Below are 18434 nucleotides of genomic sequence, written 5' to 3'. Positions count from 1 at the left end.
GCATATGATAGGGTGCCAAGAGAAGAGCTGTGGTATTGTATGAGGAAGTCTGGAGTGGCAGAGAAGTATGTTAGGGTAGTGCAGGACATGTACAAGAATAGTGTGACAGCGGTGAGATGCGCAGTCGGAATGACAGACTCATTCAAGGTGGAGGTGGGATTACACCAAGGATCAGCTCTGAGTCCTTTCTTGTTTGCAGTGGTGATGGACAGGTTGACAGATGAGATCAGACAGGAGTCCCCATGGACTATGATGTTTGCAGATGACATTGTGATCTGTAGTGAGAGTAGAGAGCAAGTTGAGTCTAGTCTGGAGAAGTGGAGATATGCTTTGGAGAGAAGGGGAATGAAAGTCAGTAGAAGCAAGACTGAGTACATGTGTGTGAATGAGAGGGAGTCCAGTGGAATAGTGCAGTTACAAGGAGTAGAAGTGGTGAAAGTAGATGAGTTTAAATATTTGGGGTCAACTGTTCAAAGTAATGGAGAGTGTGGTAGAGAGGTGAAGAAGAGAGTGCAGGCAGGGTGGAGTGGGTGGAGAAAGGTGGCAGGAGTGATTTGTGACCGAAGAATATCAGCAAGAGTGAAGGGGAAAATTTACAAAACAGTAGTGAGACCAGCTATGTTGTATGGTTTAGAGACAGTGGCACTAACAAAAAGACAGGAGGCAGAGCTGGAGGTGACAGAGCTGAAGATGTTGAGATTCTCTTTGGGAGTGACAAGAATGGACAAGATTAGGAATAAACATATCAGAGGGACAGCTCAGGTGGGACGGTTTGGAGACAAAGTCAGAGAGGGGAGATTGAGATGGTTTGGACATGTGCAGAGGAGGGACCCAGGGTATATAGGGAGAAGGATGCTGAGGATGGAGCCACCAGGCAGGAGGAGAAGAGGGAGACCAAAGAGGAGGTTCATGGATGTGCTGAGAGAGGACATGCAGGTGGTTGGTGTGACAGAGGAAGATACAGAGGACAGGGTGAGATGGAAACGATTGATCTGCTGTGGCGACCCCTAACGGGAACAGTCGAAAGACAAAGAAGACGACGTTCGCCTGCACTAGCAACCAGTAGACCAGAGGTCTCAAACTGATTCCAGAAAGGACCAAGAGGGCACAGGTTTTCTTTGCAACCACCCACTCCAATTTCACTTTCAATTTATTTTCATTTATACAGCGCCAAATCACAACAGAGTAGCCTCAAAGCGCTTCACACAGGTAAGGTCTAACCTTACCAACCCCCAGAGCAACAGTGGTAAGGAAAAACTCCCTCTGAGGAAGAAACCTCAAGCAGACCAGACTCAAAGGGGTGACCCTCTGCTTGGGCCATGCTACAAACATAAATTACAGAACAATATACAACAAATGGTATTGGCGCACAGGACAGGAGGATCGCCAACACGAATACAACTCCCATCTCTGGATGGAGCTGCACCTTAAACAGAAAGAAAAAACAGAATCAGGCATCAGAAAGACAAAAAATACTGTATAATTTGCCAGCATTAAACAACAAGAAAAACAGAGAAATACTAAGGTGATCGCCGGCCACTAGCCCTAAACTTCACTAAAAGACACAGAATTTAGGTAAAGTTAAGGCCATGGCCCGCTCCAATTACTAATAAATGAATTAAAACAGTAAAAAACGTAAAACAAAACTGTACCAGTATGCTAGCCATATGAAAGGGAAAATAAGTGCGTCTTAAGTCTGGACTTGAAAGTCTCCACAGAATCTGACTGTTTTATTGACGCAGGGAGATCATTCCACAGAACAGGGGCACGATAAGAGAAAGCTCTGTGACCCGCAGACTTCTTATTCACCTTAGGGACACAAAGTAGTCCTGCACCCTGAGAACGTAAAGCCCGGGCTGGTACGTAAGGTTTAATTAGGTCAGCTAGGTAGGGAGGTGCCAGTCCATGAATAATTTTATAGGTTAGTAGCAGAAACTTAAAATCTGATCTCACTGGGACAGGAAGCCAGTGAAGGGATGCTAAAATGGGTGTAATGTGGTCAAACTTTCTGCTTCGTGTCAAAAGTCTGGCTGCAGCATTTTGAACCAATTGGAGACCCCTAATGCTAGACTGCGGTAAACCAGAAAATAGAACATTGCAGTAGTCCAATCTAGAAGAAATGAATGCATGGATCAGGGTCTCAGCATCAGCCATAGACAGGATGGGACGAATCTTCGCTATATTTCGGAGGTGGAAGAAAGCAGTCCTAGTAATATTTCTAATGTGGAGGCCAAAGGACAACGAAGGATCAAAAATTACCCCAAGGTTCCTCACTTTGTCAGTGTGATGTATGACACACGAGCCGAGGCTGAGTGTTAACTGGTCAAATTGATGCCGATGTCTCACTGGACCAAGAACCATCATTTCAGTCTTATCAGAGTTTAAAAGTCGGAAGCTTCTAGACATCCAACTTCTCACTGCTGCAAGGTACTCTTCTAAGGATTTTATGTGAACGAGATTACCAGCAGTTATCGGCATGTATAACTGAGTATCATCTGCATAGCAGTCAAAGGTATTCCCAAAATGCCGCAATATGTTCCCAAGAGGTGCTATATAAAGGGAGAAAAGCAGGGGGCCTAAGACAGACCCCTGTGGAACCCCAAATTTCATGTCATTAAGGTTAGAGGTAGTGTTACTGTACAAACCACAGTGAGAACAACTGGTCAAGTATGACGTCAGCCATACAAGGGCACTCCCAGTAATCCCAAAGAGATTTTCCAGCCTATCAAGTAGAATATGATGATCCACTGTATCAAATGCAGCACTGAGATCTAACAGCAACAGAACCATAGTGGTGTCCGAATCCATTGTAAGCAGAAGATCATTCACCACTTTAGTGAGAGCCGTCTCTGTGGAATGATATTTTGTAAAAGCAGACTGCAGTGGCTCAAAGAGATTATTCTCAGTAAGATAGTCTACGAGCTGCCATGACACCACTTTTTCCAGAATTTTAGAGAAAAATGACAGATTTGATATCGGCCAATAGTTTGTCAATACACTAGGGTCAAGATTAGGTTTCTTAAGTAATGGCTTAATCACTGCAGATTTGAAACATTTAGGAACAGATCCAGAAGTTAAAGAAAGATTAATAATTTCCAGCACAGTCAGCCCAAGAGTGGACCACAGGTCCTTAAACAGTTTTGTTGGTATAGGATCAAATAAACAGGTTGTGCTTTTTGTTGACATTATGAGTTTTGTCAGCATGCCTAGTGAGATACTGTCAAATTCTGTAAATCTAGGTAATACCTCAGTAGTGGCGCCCACATCAATAGCAGGGTGTAGTGGCTGGATTAAGGCATGCCGGGATATGTTTAACCTAATGTATTCTATTTTCTTCCCAAAGTAATCCAGGAAATCTTGTGCTGTAAAAGGACAGCGAACTACAGGTAGTTGTCCATGCAAAAGTGTTGCCACCGTGTTCAACAAGAACTTTGAGTTATGCTTGTTTTTGTTGATCAAATCAGAGTAGTAAGTCCGCTTTGTAGCCAATAATGCATGCTTATAGTCTAAGATAGCATCACGCCACGCAAGGTGAAATACTTCTAATTTTGAACGACGCCATTTCCATTCTATACCTCTTGCTTTATGCTTGAGGTCATGCAGATAATCATTGATCCAAGGTGACTGTGATTTGGGGGAGCACGGTTTTAACACAGGTGGTGCAATCATGTCGAGTGTAGTTTCAAGCACTGAGTTTAAACTATCCACAAGTCTGTCTACTGACTGGGTATTTGTCAAATGTGAAGCTAAGACATCAGGCAGTCTAGCTTCGAGTGCAGTCTTAGTTGAGGAGTTGATGCATCGCCGTAATGATATATAAGGTTGTTGTTCCACTAAACACGGCAGCGAAACTGTAAACTTAATAAGTGAGTGATCAGACACCACTGATGTAAGAGGCATGATGTCAATATTCGTGACAGCAATACCACGTGCGAGAACCAGATCCAGGGTATTTCCACTAATGTGCGTCGAATCCCGAATGCATTGCCGAAATCCTAATGCATCCACAATTTCCATAAATGATTTGCAGAGGGGATCAGAAGGCTTATTTATATGAATGTTAAAGTCACCAATGATCAGAATGTTATCTACACTAGTTGACAAGTTACAGATGAACGCACCAAATTCATCTAAGACTTCAGAATATGGGCCAGGAGGCCTATATACAGTGACAAAGTAATACGACTGATTTTTATTCTTCTGACCTTGGCAATGTGTAATATCCTGAGCAGAGCGGAGAATCAGATGCTCAAACGAGTGATATTTGTAACCCCCAACAGCTAATAAGCTAAACCTAGATTTATAAATAAGAGCAACACCCCCGCCTTGCCTTCGCATCACGAGGGACGTGACTAAATGTATATGCTGGTGGGCAGGCCTCATTTAAGGGGAGGACAGCTGTAGGTTTAAGCCAGGTTTCACATAGCCCAATCATATCTAAGTGATGATCAATAATTAGATCATTGACCAACAATGATTTTGAGGACAGTGATCTTATGTTAATGAGACCCAGTCTAAGGACCTCAGTGGGGTTGACAGTTGAACTGTTTGGGTTTAGGGGTGGTTCCAGAGTAGCATATATAAGATGCCTAGAAGTAGGTTTAGGTTTAAGACATTCCACGCGCGTTGTAGGTAGCAGACACAAAATCTTTGCTATTCCTGGAACAACCACTGGGCCATCCTCAATTTCAACACCATCCAATATAGTAATGGGTATTAAGTTTGGAAAGCATATCCCTCTATGATTTTTATGGACACGACTACGGAAGCAGGCCACAGTCTCAACTTGTTGAAATTCCCTCCCTGGCAAATAAACTGCACTAACACCATAGTGGATTTTCTGCACAAAATTCCCCGCTAAGCTAATGGATTCCACACCCACATTTGTCATAAGCCTTGCAGGGTCTCTAATCACCTGCTCCGTGGCCTGCTGTAGATTCCTAATGTTACCCTCCCTGTAGAGCTCTATCTATGTTCGCAGACAAGATGGCGGCGCCTTCCCCAGTAGGGTGGAGGCCGTCCGGCATCAGCAAGCCACAGCGGGCCCAGAACGAAGGCCAGTTATCAATAAAGCTAAAGCCTTGCTGTCTACAAAACTGATTAACTGATTCCATCTGCTCAAAGTGATGTTAATCAGTGAAATCACCGGGTGGAGTGGGTGGTTGCAAAGAAAACCTGCGCCCTCTTGGTCCTTTCTGGAATCAGTTTGAGACCTCTGCAGAAGACAGTGTGTGGGAGCAATCATCGATTCCTCTTCTTTTTTCCTCCAGTCTGCAAAATGTGAAAGGCAGAGTAAGTGAGACCTCTTTGGATTACTGTATCTACAAGGTGGTGCAACATAGCAGTCTCCATGGGGTGGCCCAATACCCTGTAGACATAAAGGGCTCATTCTAACCTCATGAAAACACACATACACACACACGATGGTAATAAATACTAAATTCCACTTCTGCTAAAAAAAAAAGAAAAAAGAAACACCCCTAAATCCTACTGCATAAAGATATTATTTTTCTCTAGTACAGAAATAATAATGGCAGTAAAATATTTTGTTAGATTTTTAAGGGCGCATCTATTCAATCACCAGCGACCCGGATAAACAGTTGAAGATGAGTGATCTATTCAACCACAAATATATATTATGACAGAAATACAGTAAACTGCTTCCACCTAGTGGTAACACAGCTTCTCTGCCAAATGTGGTGATGTAATGTAGCTTGTGTTTATTTAGCAAAATTCACAAAATGTACAGAAAATGCATCATTAAAAGTTTGACTTCATTTTTAAAATGTGGCAATGGTTCCACACCATTTTACCCGAAATGTCTCCAGTGTGGTGTAAACTTTAACATTTCACAGCTTACAGACATCTGGCTTGGTCAAACTCGTGAGCGATTTTTAGTGCTGTGCTACTCAGTCCCACAGACTGCATGTTAGTGATGATGGCGACCACGACTCCCTGTGGGAGGAGTGGTGTTTGTCCTTGACAATGAGCTATCTCCTCACTGGGTAACACCAGCAGCACGCTGCTTGCCCCCACAGCTCCACCTGTATGTGAGACATAGTACCTGCAAGTCTTGCACTGGCCATATTTCTGTTGTTTCTCGACCACCGTCCAGCCTTGGGCATACCGTTCATCCTTTTCCCAGGGTTGCTCTGTCCCCTCAACTACAGCCCACAGATCTTGGGCAGTTTTAGGTTTCAAGAAGCCAGGAAGTAAGCCTTTAGTGTCCTCCAGGTGGGCCATTTGGAAACTGTAGAGCAAGGCATTACCAAAAATCAGCAAGTCCCCCACAGTGGAAAGGAAGCCGCCTCCTGCCCACTTGTAGGAGTTGTCTACATACGGGCAGTTCACAACACGCCCTTTCTTGTGGATATGATAATACCTGTGGAGAAGAATTATTAATTATAATCTTTGGGAACAAGCAAAGCTGGTAATAGAGGGAATTAACACAGCTCCACAAAAAGGAAGGGTAAAATATCTCTGTTGCGATAGACAAACAAAACAACAATAAAAGTCTTAAGTAACTTAACAAGACACAATCAACATTAGTTATACGTGTTCTGTTCTGTCAGCTGTGACCCCAAACTCTCAGTCCAAAGTCAGAATTGGTGCTTGTTTTGTTTCACCAGCTTCACATACAGTGCCCTCCAAAAGTGTTGGAACACTTGGTATTTCACTCATTTTAATTTGTTTATGCTACTTCAAATATAAAAAATACAAATTTATAAGGTTATCTTCCTTAAGGTGCGTTTACACATAAGCAAGACGCGTTACGAATGTCATTTTTCTGTCATTCGTGACACATTCCTGACATTCTTAATGTGACTTAAGGCATCTGAATAGGTTTCTTAATAGTGCGTGTTGGTGCGTGATATTCTTAATATTCGTGGAGCATGTTTTTGCCTGTCAAAAAATCTTCCACAAACATCACACACCACCCTCATTTCGTCTCATGTCGTGGAGGTCGCAACTGAGCGTACTGATCCGTCTTGATGAGTATTGATCCTTAATAGAACGTGACAACGTTCGTAGTGGTTCCTGCGATGGTTCTTGGAGCCCAAACTGTCACGCGTTATTACGAAGTGACACGGAAACTGTCAAGTTTTGACACGACTTGTAATACGGCGTCACATTTCACTGCACGCCACGACGGATCAGTTTTCTTTCATGTGCGCACAATTAAACTCGGCTTCAAATGTCGGTCCACAGTTCCTGCTGAAGCTCCTCAGGACGCTCCTGCAGGTGTTCCACCTGCTGTAACCGATGAGCGGGAGAATGAGTCTGAACCAGAGGAGCGAGAGGAGACTCACGTGCAGCCAGACATCTCTGCACCTCCTCCAGTTCGGCGGAGGAAGAAGCGCGCGCACAATTAAACCCTGCGCTGCACAACATTGTTTGATTGCTGACACCAAGTCGGCTAAAAGTCACATTTCAGTGCTCTTCAGCGCGCTCCTGCAGGTGTTCCACCTGCTGCATGTGCCTGATGTTTGGGAAAATGCACCAGTCGAGAGCCGCATGAAGCCACACATCTGGCTCTGAACGTCTCCTCCTCCTCCTCTCTGCGCCACTCCATGGCACAGAGCCCAACTACGCATGCAGTCACAAAGTTCTTCTGAAAAACTGGAGCGATCTGAATTCAGTTGGATGAATATGGGTGTGTGTGTGGAGACAATTCACCTCATTCACAACGTGACAGAACTTAACGATGCGCTGTTACGCGCAATAGCGCACAATAGCGCGCGATAGCACGTAACAACGCGGAACACTATTCTTGACCGTGCGTAATGGTTCCTGATAATTCTCCAGCAACATGCCATTAATCATAACGTGTGGTAACAGGTTGCAGCAGTTCCTGAGGACACCTGACGCCTCTGCCCCGAATAATCACATTCGTGATCAGCGGCCAAGAATGTGTACTTCGTGGCATTCGTGACTTGTCGTCGTTATGTGTAAACGTAGCATTAAATTCAAAGAGAAAGCAAATCTCTACATCTCTAAATCTCTTGATATAAATTAATTCAAAATATAAAAGCCAAGATGGTGAGTTGTATAATCGTAAGTAATGGAATGCTTTGGTATAATACCTGTAAATAATCAGTTTTATTGCCAGTTTTCTGATGTGATGTGTATAAATGATTTAATGTAGCTTGCCACATTCACCAATTTTCTCTTTTTGATTTTTTTTTTTTTTTTGCAAAAGTATGAACAAAATCTAAAAGTGACCCAGACCTGTTACAGGAGTCATGCAAACAGTCTGCTGTCATCCAAACCTACAATGCATCCAGAAAGTATTCACAGCGCTTCACTTTTTCTATATTTTTTATGTTACAGCCTTATTCCAAAATGGATTAAATTAACTTTTTCCCTCAACCGTCTACAGACAATACCCCATAATGACAATGTGAATTTTTATTTTTGGATTTCTGCTAATTTATAACAAATAAAAAACTAAAAAAAACCTACTGTTGACCTCAGACTGGGGTCACAGTTCACCTTTCAGTAGGACAATGACCCTAAGCACACAGCCAACACATTAAAGGAGTGGCTTCAGGACAACTCTGTGAATGTCCTTGAGTGGCCCAGCCAGAGCCTAGACCTGAATCTGACTGAACATCTTTGGAGAGATCTGAAAATGTCTGTGCACCGACATTGCCCATCCAAACTGATGGAGCTTGAGAGGCGCTGCAAAGAGGAATGGGCAAAACTGCCCAAAGATAGGTGCTCCAAGCTTATGGCATCATATTCAAGGCAACTTGAGGCTGTAATTGCTGCCAAAGGTGCATCAGCAAAGTATTGAGCAAAGGGTGTGAATACTTATGTAGTCATGATTTTTTTAGTTTTTACTTTTAATGAATTTGCAAAAAAAAAAAAAAAAACTTTTTTCATGTCATCATTATGGGGTATTGTGAGAAGAATTTTGAGCGAAAAAATTAATTTACTCCATTTTGGAAAAAAAGTGAAGCACTGAGAATACTTTACGGATGCACTGTATGAGTTCATTAAAGGGTTGAATATTTCATTACTTTCAAGCAGTTTGAAAATCTTACATATAAGATACATGAAAATTATAATTACTATCCTGTTTAACCATTCAGTTTCAAATGTAGGATCAGTTAATTTATGATGTAAAGTATTGTTTTATTAGTTCCACAATCACGAAATATGCATAGCTCACTCTACATTGGACTCCTCACACAGGTCTCAAACGTGGCACAACGACACTGCTTTGAACCTCACTGGACTTTGGTTGCACATCACCTGGAACGGTGATAAATGATAGGGTCATTCTCATCTGGCACAGTGTTGTGCATTCCCAGCTCATGGAACATGCCCTTCATATGATCCAGGAAGCGTTGGCTGGAAGCCCGCTCTATAATGGCACTAAGCAGGGTGAACGCATGGGTGGAGTACAGAAAAGTGGAGCCTGCACAAAATAAAACACAAATCTTACCTGTTAAAAAAAACATTTCACTCTGACAGCAAGTCTGCTGCAAACAAACCAAATATTTACTTCACCTGGTTTAAAAATGAGGGGGTCATCTTTAAACAGGTCTAAGGCCTGAATGACGCTGTCAAAACTGTTTTTCATGTAGTACTCCTCGTGCTCACGCTCTTGTTTCATATGAGTGGAAGTGGCCTCTTTGCCTTTGGTGTGTTCAGATGTGCGTTTATCTTTTTTCTCAGGTTGGATCTTTTCATTATCTTCATCTTTTTCTGGTGCTTTTAAAAGTCGCTTTGCTTTCTCCTTCTCCTCCCTGACTTTTCTCGCATCCTTCTCATAATGGCGTATACCACTGAGGTGGGACAGAATCATGCGAGGTGTGATTGTGACCTAAAAGAAAGGAACAAAACAAAAACTTAGCAGGAGGACTGTTTAACACTGAAGAATGGCAACACGCCAACCAAGCAAACCAACTTACATCCTGTCCATCATATTGTTTTTGGGGAAACTCGGGCACATGATTCTGGACCGGAGCATCAAGATCTAGTTTTCCTTCCTCACACAGGAGGGCAGCGGCTGCAGTCGTGAGGGGCTTACTGACGCTGGCGATTCGCATCACGGTCTGTGGCCCGCATGGCACACGATTCTCCAAATCAGCATAACCAACCCCTGGTTGAAAAGAAGCATTTCAATGAATCGTAGAAAAATGTGAATACAGCATCACAGCAGTATTCCAATGAATCATATGGGAAATGTCAGTGCACAGAGAGTACAGAAAATAGATTCCTTCCATTTGTTGCTTAATTTAAAGTATGAAATCGATTGTTTGTTTCCATTGTGTCTCCTGTGCATGTATCTTCTTGCACCACAAAGCTAGCTGGGGTAACATTACTCCACAACCTGCATCTGCATTCAGAGGTGATGTCATTAACAAAAGTCTCATGAACCTTCTTGTTGTTAAGGATACCATAAAAAAGCTTCATTACTTCCTTAATATGAAGCAGTTCCTGTTCAAACAGTGTTTTAAAATAGTAATAATTATAACAAGAAGCACTCGGAGAGCGCAAACCTCCTCCAAGGCCATAGGGTCACTGACGTCACATGGAATACCCTTTGACAAAGAGACTTATTCCACGTCATTTCACACATCTACCGTCATGTTTCAGACTCAGTGGTTAACCCTCTGGGGTCAAAGGCATTTTTTGGACAGTTCACTCTCCTGGCATAAATTATTTATTATTGCTGTTAACAGCTCTCCCTGCATCCCACAATCAAGTTTTATGTCTCTTTTTTTCAGGACAACCTGTACTTTTAAAATAAATATGCTATAGTTGTGTTTTATAAGTGTCATAAAGGGTTACAAACAGAAATAAGAAAGGAAAATGTAAAGCGGGAAATAATTTACACACATTTATTCAAAACACACAGCAAACTACAATAAACTAGTAACACATCACTCCTAAAAACAATCTTTGGTGTGTCACATGAGGTGAATCTGCCCTACGATTGGATTTTGGAAAACCATGCAATGGTGAACCAATTCCGATTGGACACATTGCTCACGTCATCACACAGCTTCTATGAGGAGTACAAAGATGGTGGACAGTGGCTCGAAAGACTGCGGAGTTAACTTTTCAGTAAAAAAAAGTAAGTTTCTATCTCATATCATTAAAAAATTATGTATAATTTCGTAAAGCTGGGTCTCAGCTGTCGTATATGACAGCGTCGGCCCCAGAGGGTTAAACCCTTAGATCTTCAGCAAATGTATTTATAAAGAGAAACTGCATGAACTACACAAGTTTTTTTTTATTTTCTAATAACATGTTTATTCAATGAGGAGAAACAAACGCTAAATTACTGTTGTGTCGTAACTTAATTTTTGTTCAGCCTTTGTGATCCGTCTTCATGAAGTTAGATGCAAAAATGTTGAAATTGGCCCTATCCTGCAATGATAAAGAATCCTTTAAAAAAATTACTGGATCCGGATCGTGTTCCAGATCATTATCAAAGTTTAATGATTTCTAAGTTAGGCCAAGATACACCCCTGGTAAGGATTTCATTGAAATCCGTTAAGGATTTTTTTGAGTAATCCTGCTAACAAACCAACCAACCAACCAACAAACAAAGGGACGCAACCGAAAACATAACTTCCTTGGCGGAGGTAATAATATCCAAAGTCTAAGCGCGCTCCATTTTAGTATCAAAATCCTCACTGCTGCCAATTATATGGGTGCAAACATTGTGTTTGAGGATAAGCAAAATTTATGTGGATATTCAATGATGGTCAAACTTAAGCTGCTGTCCGACAAAACCATCATGCTGATCATCACAGTTTCACACAATTTATTTACATAATTTATTTAAATGTCACGTTGCCTTCAACAATGCAGCAGTCTGGTGTGAAACAGGAGTTATTAAGGAGTTTGAACAAGACCAACAAATTGCTTTAACAGTGAGAGAGCATCTCATTAAAAAGTAAATATACTACACTCCAGGAGAGAGATTTGGAGATTTAATGTCTGAGTTTTGTTATGTCAACAGAAGCCGCATTCTGTCAAACAGATGTTAAATTCTGACGTCTACTGTCTTCTCCTGTTCGATAAAATAATTAAACCAATAAGGCTACAAACTGTGTGAAATAGCTTCTAAAAAAATGTTACTCATTAAAGCACTGTGTGGATGCATCAGTATGATTGACATCCAAATTAATTAAAATTTAGCATTATGTAAAATAAATGAATAAATAAATAAAATTTGCCACGATGGGGAAACACTGAGTGGAATATGACCTGAAATGTTCAACAACTGGTTTGAGGATCTGCAGTTTCCACATCCTGAACACACTGCCTGGATTTTTTTATATTGGATTCTGCGTAATCGCATTAAAAATAAAACAGGTTATCACAATATAATTTATAATCTATATTGCATGCCTCAGGTTTTTTTTTTGCTGTTGTTGTTTTGTGTGTGTGTCTGTTTTGCACCTCTATTTAGATCTAACATAATGTTAAATACATAATTCCACAGTATAAACCAAGAGCATTTATATTAATGTAAAAAACAAAATCCAAAGATAATAATACTTCCCCCACCAACTCCCCGTAAAAGTCTGATTACTTTAGTGATTAGATTTTATGGTGACATACAATTCACCAATCAAATGGCAAAGTGGTAATGTATTGACAAAAACTGAGATGAATGTAATTTTGCCGTAAGAGAAACTCCAATATAAAGAAACTGCCCATTCTTTGTATTCAACTGCACTTTAAATCACTAATTTCATCTTAGTTTAACCCCAACCCTACAGTTTCCTTGAAAAGAAACAGCAACAACCCCAGATTGGAGTTTCATCAACACAAAGCGTTGATGCTACTGCAACATTTACCTGCTTCTTTAATAAACTAGATACAGACTGTCATTTCTGAAGACAGTGCTTGCATTTGTGCAATATTGGTTCAGTACCCAGAGCAACAAATTATTGGTATGTAAAATGCCACAAGTAACACATTTACATTTACCTTCACTCCAAACTTGCTCACCATCCACAGAAACTCCAACGACCAGCCCGGGGGCCCCAACCTCGTCCTAACAGAAAGACAGAAAAATTGAAGCATCATATTCAACACATGATGAGAAAGACCTGAGGAGATGAGGTGGTTTGATGTGTGCCAATGCCTGAAACATGCAAGCTTTCTCCTATAAGGAGGTTGTCTTGGCTTGATGTCTGTTCTGTGTGTAACGGTGACACTCAGTTCCCCCCAGGGGATTATTAAAGTATTTTGTATCTTGTAGGATCATTTGGCACTGCAGAAATAACTGTGTAAAATGCTATGGCACCACAGCCATGTCACACGCATCCCTGAGCATGATCAAGCTTGCTGAGAATCCCCAGCAACTGGAAAAGGCCAACAAGACAACAAGAAATATATGTTGACGACAACTGAAAGTTCAATCATAACAAAGTGGTTATATTCTGTTTTGATGCCTCTGAAAAAGAAGAAAATGAAGAACAAGGAAAAAAACTTTCTATTTCATTCGTTTTATCCACATAAAAATTTCTGATACTTCCTTGACATGTCCAGAATCCTGATGAGATTATTAATCTTGCAACTAATTACTATTTTCAGGATCAATTAATCAATCAATTATTTTCTTGATTACTTGTTACACATCCATAAAAAAAAAAAAAAAAAAAATCACACAACATGGTGAAAAATGTCAATCAACATTATCCAGAGCCCAAGCTGATGCCTTCAAATGCCTTATTGTGTCCACAGCCAAAAGATAATCAGTTTACTGCCAGATAGAAGTAAAGCAGCTGGTAAAATAAACCACAAAATATTTACATTAAGGAGTTGAAATCAAAGAATTTGGATATTTAAAATAAATAAATAAATGAATGACTCTAAACATCAATTATCAAAATAGCTATTGATTAATTTAATAGTCAATTAATCATTGATTTGTCATTGATTAATTGTAGCAGCTCTCGACATTACTTTATTGAACTGCTATTCTTGTTGGGCATATGAACTCCAAATGAGATCACTTCATGTAGTTTTTATTGTACATATTGCAACACCTATGCCTTTTTTAGTCTGTACTATTATACAAATAATGAATGTTTATGAGCTCAATGGTACGAATATTTCATGACGTGAAAGATGGAATCATGAAATATTTGTTCCATTGAATGAATGAAAAAAAAAGTTCATTATTTGTTTTATATAACAGCTAAAATAGATCCTTGTCATTTGATATTTTATTAATTTCTAAACAACAGAAAAGGGACTTACATTTGGGTGTGCATCACTCGTGCTTTTATGTCAACAGTCCAACACAAACTTTAAATAGGTGTCCAAAATTGTTCTCAGTCAACTTGCAAAAAGTCAAATAGTTCAAAAACAATTCTGACAATGTCATCCATGATGCTGTGCACAGACTTTGTGTACAGACTGCCGTCTGCTTTCCTCAGTCCAGTGAAAAATCATGGCAGAAATTTGTCCAGCTCTTCGTGTTAACAGCTCTTCATGCCTCCAGATGGCTCACGGTGTAGTGGATTTATTTTGTGCGTGTGTGTATGTTAGAATATCACCGTCAATTAGCTCATTCAAATTGTCGTCCGTCAGCAAAGCAAAACACCGACCCCGGTAGTGTGAGCATGTGCGGTGGTCGAATCGTGCATTAGCACCTTTCATATAGAACAAAACTGCATGCTAAAAAGCACTATTGCATGGTAAATTAAACATAATGGCAAATGGTATGAATAATCTACGACATACAAGGTATGAATAGGCAAGGGTGGTGGCCAAGTGGTTAATGCGCTTGGTTTCAGTTCAGAAGGCTCCAGGTTCAAATCCCACCCCTGCCACATTTCTCCATGTAATGTGGAGTTGCGTCAGGAAGGGCATCCGGTGTAAAACCTGTGCCAATTCAACATGCAGTTCCACATTGGATTTGCTGTGGCGACTCCGAGTGCAAACAAGGGAGCAGCCGAAGGGACTTACTATACAAGGTATGAATAATCTACAACATACAAGCCACCAATCAAATGAAAAGGATCTACTCAGCCATTATATAATGTCCACTATTATCCATGTATGTACTATTTTCCATGTTTAACTGTACTGTAAGTTATTACTCATACATGACATGTATTTATTTAGTTTGTTTCCTTGTTTGATGTGCTTTCGTCCAGTTAGCGTTAATTGTACTTTATCTTTCCATAGCCTCTGTGGGTCCTTCATGCAGTAAAACTAATAACTACTATCATGTAGCTGTTACAGATAGACAGATGGCTACACATGGAAAACAAAAGGTAAGCAGCCTCGTAGGAAGTGACCTAGACTGATCAATCAGAAATAATATCTGTAAGACTATGTATGGACAGACACGAGACAATATCTCATACACTCACCAGCCGCTTTATTAGCTACTCCTGTTCAATTGCTTGTTGACACAAATAGCTAATCAGCCAATCACCTGGCAGCAACTCAATGCATTTAGGGATCTACTGGGATTTTCACACACAACCATCTCTAGGGTTAACAGAATGGTCCGAAAAAGAGAAGACTGAGCAGCAGTTGTGTGGACGAAAATGCCTTTTTGATGTCAGAGGTCACAGGAGAATGGGTAGACTGGTTGAATGGGTGACTGCTTGCTTATATCATGTCAATATGGACCAACATCTCTGAGGACTGTTTCCAAAACCTTGTTGAATCTATGCCATGAAGAATTAAGGCAGTTCTGAAGGCAAAACGGGTTCCAACCCGGTACTAGCAAGGTGTACCTAATAAAGTGGCCATTGGGTGTATATGTGCTCGTGACAGGTCACAGATTCACAATCTGAAGTGCAAGTTTTCTGTATACAGAATGGGGTAAAAAGATAATAGACCAAGACTTCGTAGCTGTTAAACAGCTACAGAAAGCAACATTCTTCGTAACCGGCAATCAATTCACCCTATTGAGGCTTCAAATCCTGCAAATCTCACAAGATCTCAGAGAGGTGGCTTCACTGCGAGATGAATATTATATTATATTGTATTATTCTTTGGCAGGTCAGTCTCAAAAGACCATACATAAAGTGCTAAAGTTGTTAGGTGTTACAGGTTTTCCTTCTTGTGTGATTGCGGAGGCCAATCTGTGAGTGACAGTCCTTGTTGCAGCGTGGGCAGATAAACCCTGATGCAGAAGGGTTGTTAGCAGTGGCAGCAGACTTCTTTTGATTTCTTTTGCCTTCTGCATTTTTGGATCTTTCAGAGTTCACAAGTGATGTGTCCGCTCGGACTGAGTGGCGCCAGGCAGAGCGGTCCATGGCTAGTGTTTCCCAGTTTGTCAATGAGGTACTGCAAGGTTTCAGGTCCCTTTTGCAGGCGTCTTTGAAATGCAGTGGAGGGGGGTCCAACATGTCTAGTTCCTTGGGCCAGTTGTCCAAACAGCATGTCTTTTGGCACAGTCAGCGTAAGCGTCGCTGACTGAGGAGGGAGAACAAACCGGGTATTTTCGCATGCTTGCAGCAGTGCACCATGAGTGATTTAATCTTGCCACTTAACTCAGAGCAAAATTAAGAGGATATTAAAAAAAGTCCTTCCAGTTCTTAATGGATTTATTAGACTAAACATGTCTTCTTCTAGATCGTGTTTCTTCAAATAACTAAACTGTCTTTACTTATCGATAAAAGACATAAAAGACATAGCACTTTCAAGGTTCAAGCTTGGCTGATGCAATCACACGTGATTCAAATCCATATAGTTTTTGAAAAAAATTAAAATGACCTATACTTTATGGACACAGGGACACAGTGTTCCATCAATATAATAATAATAATAATAATGGTTTAACAGCTATGGAGTTACTTCCAAGATGGCCCTTCCGAGATAATGACCTTTCAGAAAAAGTTTCATCTCAACAAAGGACATAAACCAGATCTTCACAGTTAAAAAAAAAAAAACCAACAATGAAAAAGTGCATATTCCCACCTGTGTTCCTACCTTAATCCGTTCGCTAAAGTCTCTACTGGCTTTAATTGCACTTTTGTACAGTTGAGTTCTATCTGCTGCTGCCACTTCACGGCTGTTCTTCTGGTCACTGCGGTACTTCAGTCCTACGGCTAAAGTTAATCCCAGACCTACACCACAGATCCAAAAACTAGACATTGGTCCGTGTTTAGAAAAGGACCTGTTAGGATCTCTGCTATATCTTCTTTTTTGCTGCAGGACTCGTCTACCGAACGATAGTGTAAACACACAATGCTCATTCCCTGCTAAATGTCTGTATTTAACACAGAAACGGTTTGGCAACAATAAACGCGCCATTGTACAAACGTAGTCCGTCTTTGTTGTTGTTGTTGTTGTTGTGTCTGCGATATTTAACGGCCGTACGGACGCCACAGTCTTGTTCTGAAGCGAGAGACGAATGTTACGTCTGACGCTAAAGGTCGTGGCCATAGACTAAATATAACCAAAGCGGACAGGAGCTCTCATTTCTACCATATTTTCGCCCGCCATCTTGGGAGAGTGATTGTAAGAACTGACTGCTTCTGACTCACAGCTGAAACTGGCAACATCATCATCATGCAAAAACTCAAGTCAATAACCGTCAAAGAAATTTCTTGCATAACACCCACCATGCGGTGGCTGGATCAAATATTACAAAAATCTGAGCCACATGAAGATGTTTTTGATAGTGATCTAACCCAAACATGGCATCCTGTCCAGGGTGTACACTGCCTTATAGAGGGTTTTCATGTGACGTATCGGTCACGTCATTTTGTGTCCCGTGGCCATTCTGGCGTGCATTTGGCGAACAATTGCACAAGTTTCAACGTCGGTGTGAAGAAGCCTCACGGCACCGGGGCGCTGTGAGAGATCCGCCACTAAAAGAAATCCACTGCTCACAGAATTATCTGGTATAAGATACGGATCCACTGGACCAATTGCTACACATCTATCACGATAAATAGCTTTATCTCGAGGATTTAAAGCCTCGTAATAACCGTACATTCTCTTCGTTTTTCTATCACGTGCCAGCCTCCTTGTAATCCAAAATGGCGACGGCACCTGTCCTGCAGCAAATCGGTCACGTGATTGAAAACCCTCTATACCCTGTGACTGTTGGAATAGGCTCCACCACCCCCATGACTCTTAACTGGAGTAAGCGGATATAAAAATGAATGTAATAACCAGCAATATTGCACCCATAAATAGGCTAGCCTTGCTTGGCGTTGTCAAAGTCGCTACCTCTTCCTTCTTGCAATGGCTTTAACCTATGGACAAAGACGTGCATGACATCTTGTTTACATGATTCTCATGGCAACAGCAGGCGCCATACGATGCATCCAGAAATATATTCACAGCACTTGGCTTTTTTCACATTTTATGTCACAGCCTTATACCAAAATGGAGTAAATTCATTTTTCCCTCAAAATTCTAATCACAACACTCCATAATGACAACATGAAAAAGGTTTCTTTTTTTTATTTTTGCAAATTTAA

General features: G+C 41.0%; 1 protein-coding gene across 2 annotated transcripts; it reads right to left on the bottom strand.

The window, feature by feature from the left end:
* Positions 1-5276: 5276 nt before the first annotated feature.
* Positions 5277-17335, bottom strand: lactb (lactamase, beta). 2 transcript variants are annotated; one of them, XM_034176486.1, is made up of 6 exons: positions 16921-17335; positions 12961-13027; positions 9921-10111; positions 9517-9832; positions 9259-9424; positions 5277-6382 (listed from the first exon to the last, which is right to left on the bottom strand). In XM_034176486.1, exons 1-6 carry the CDS (start codon positions 17254-17256, stop codon positions 5857-5859), a joined length of 1602 nt encoding a protein of 533 aa, XP_034032377.1. In that variant the 5' UTR covers positions 17257-17335; the 3' UTR covers positions 5277-5856. The 2 variants fall into 2 exon arrangements, with proteins under 2 accessions (XP_034032377.1, XP_034032378.1); XM_034176487.1 differs by having other exon boundaries at positions 16933-17335.
* Between the last annotated feature and the right edge of the window lie 1099 nt (positions 17336-18434).

Source organism: Thalassophryne amazonica, chromosome 8 (genome assembly GCF_902500255.1).
Source record: "Thalassophryne amazonica chromosome 8, fThaAma1.1, whole genome shotgun sequence".
Lineage (NCBI taxonomy): Eukaryota > Metazoa > Chordata > Actinopteri > Batrachoidiformes > Batrachoididae > Thalassophryne > Thalassophryne amazonica.
This window is presented reverse-complemented; position numbering and strand designations above follow the sequence as displayed.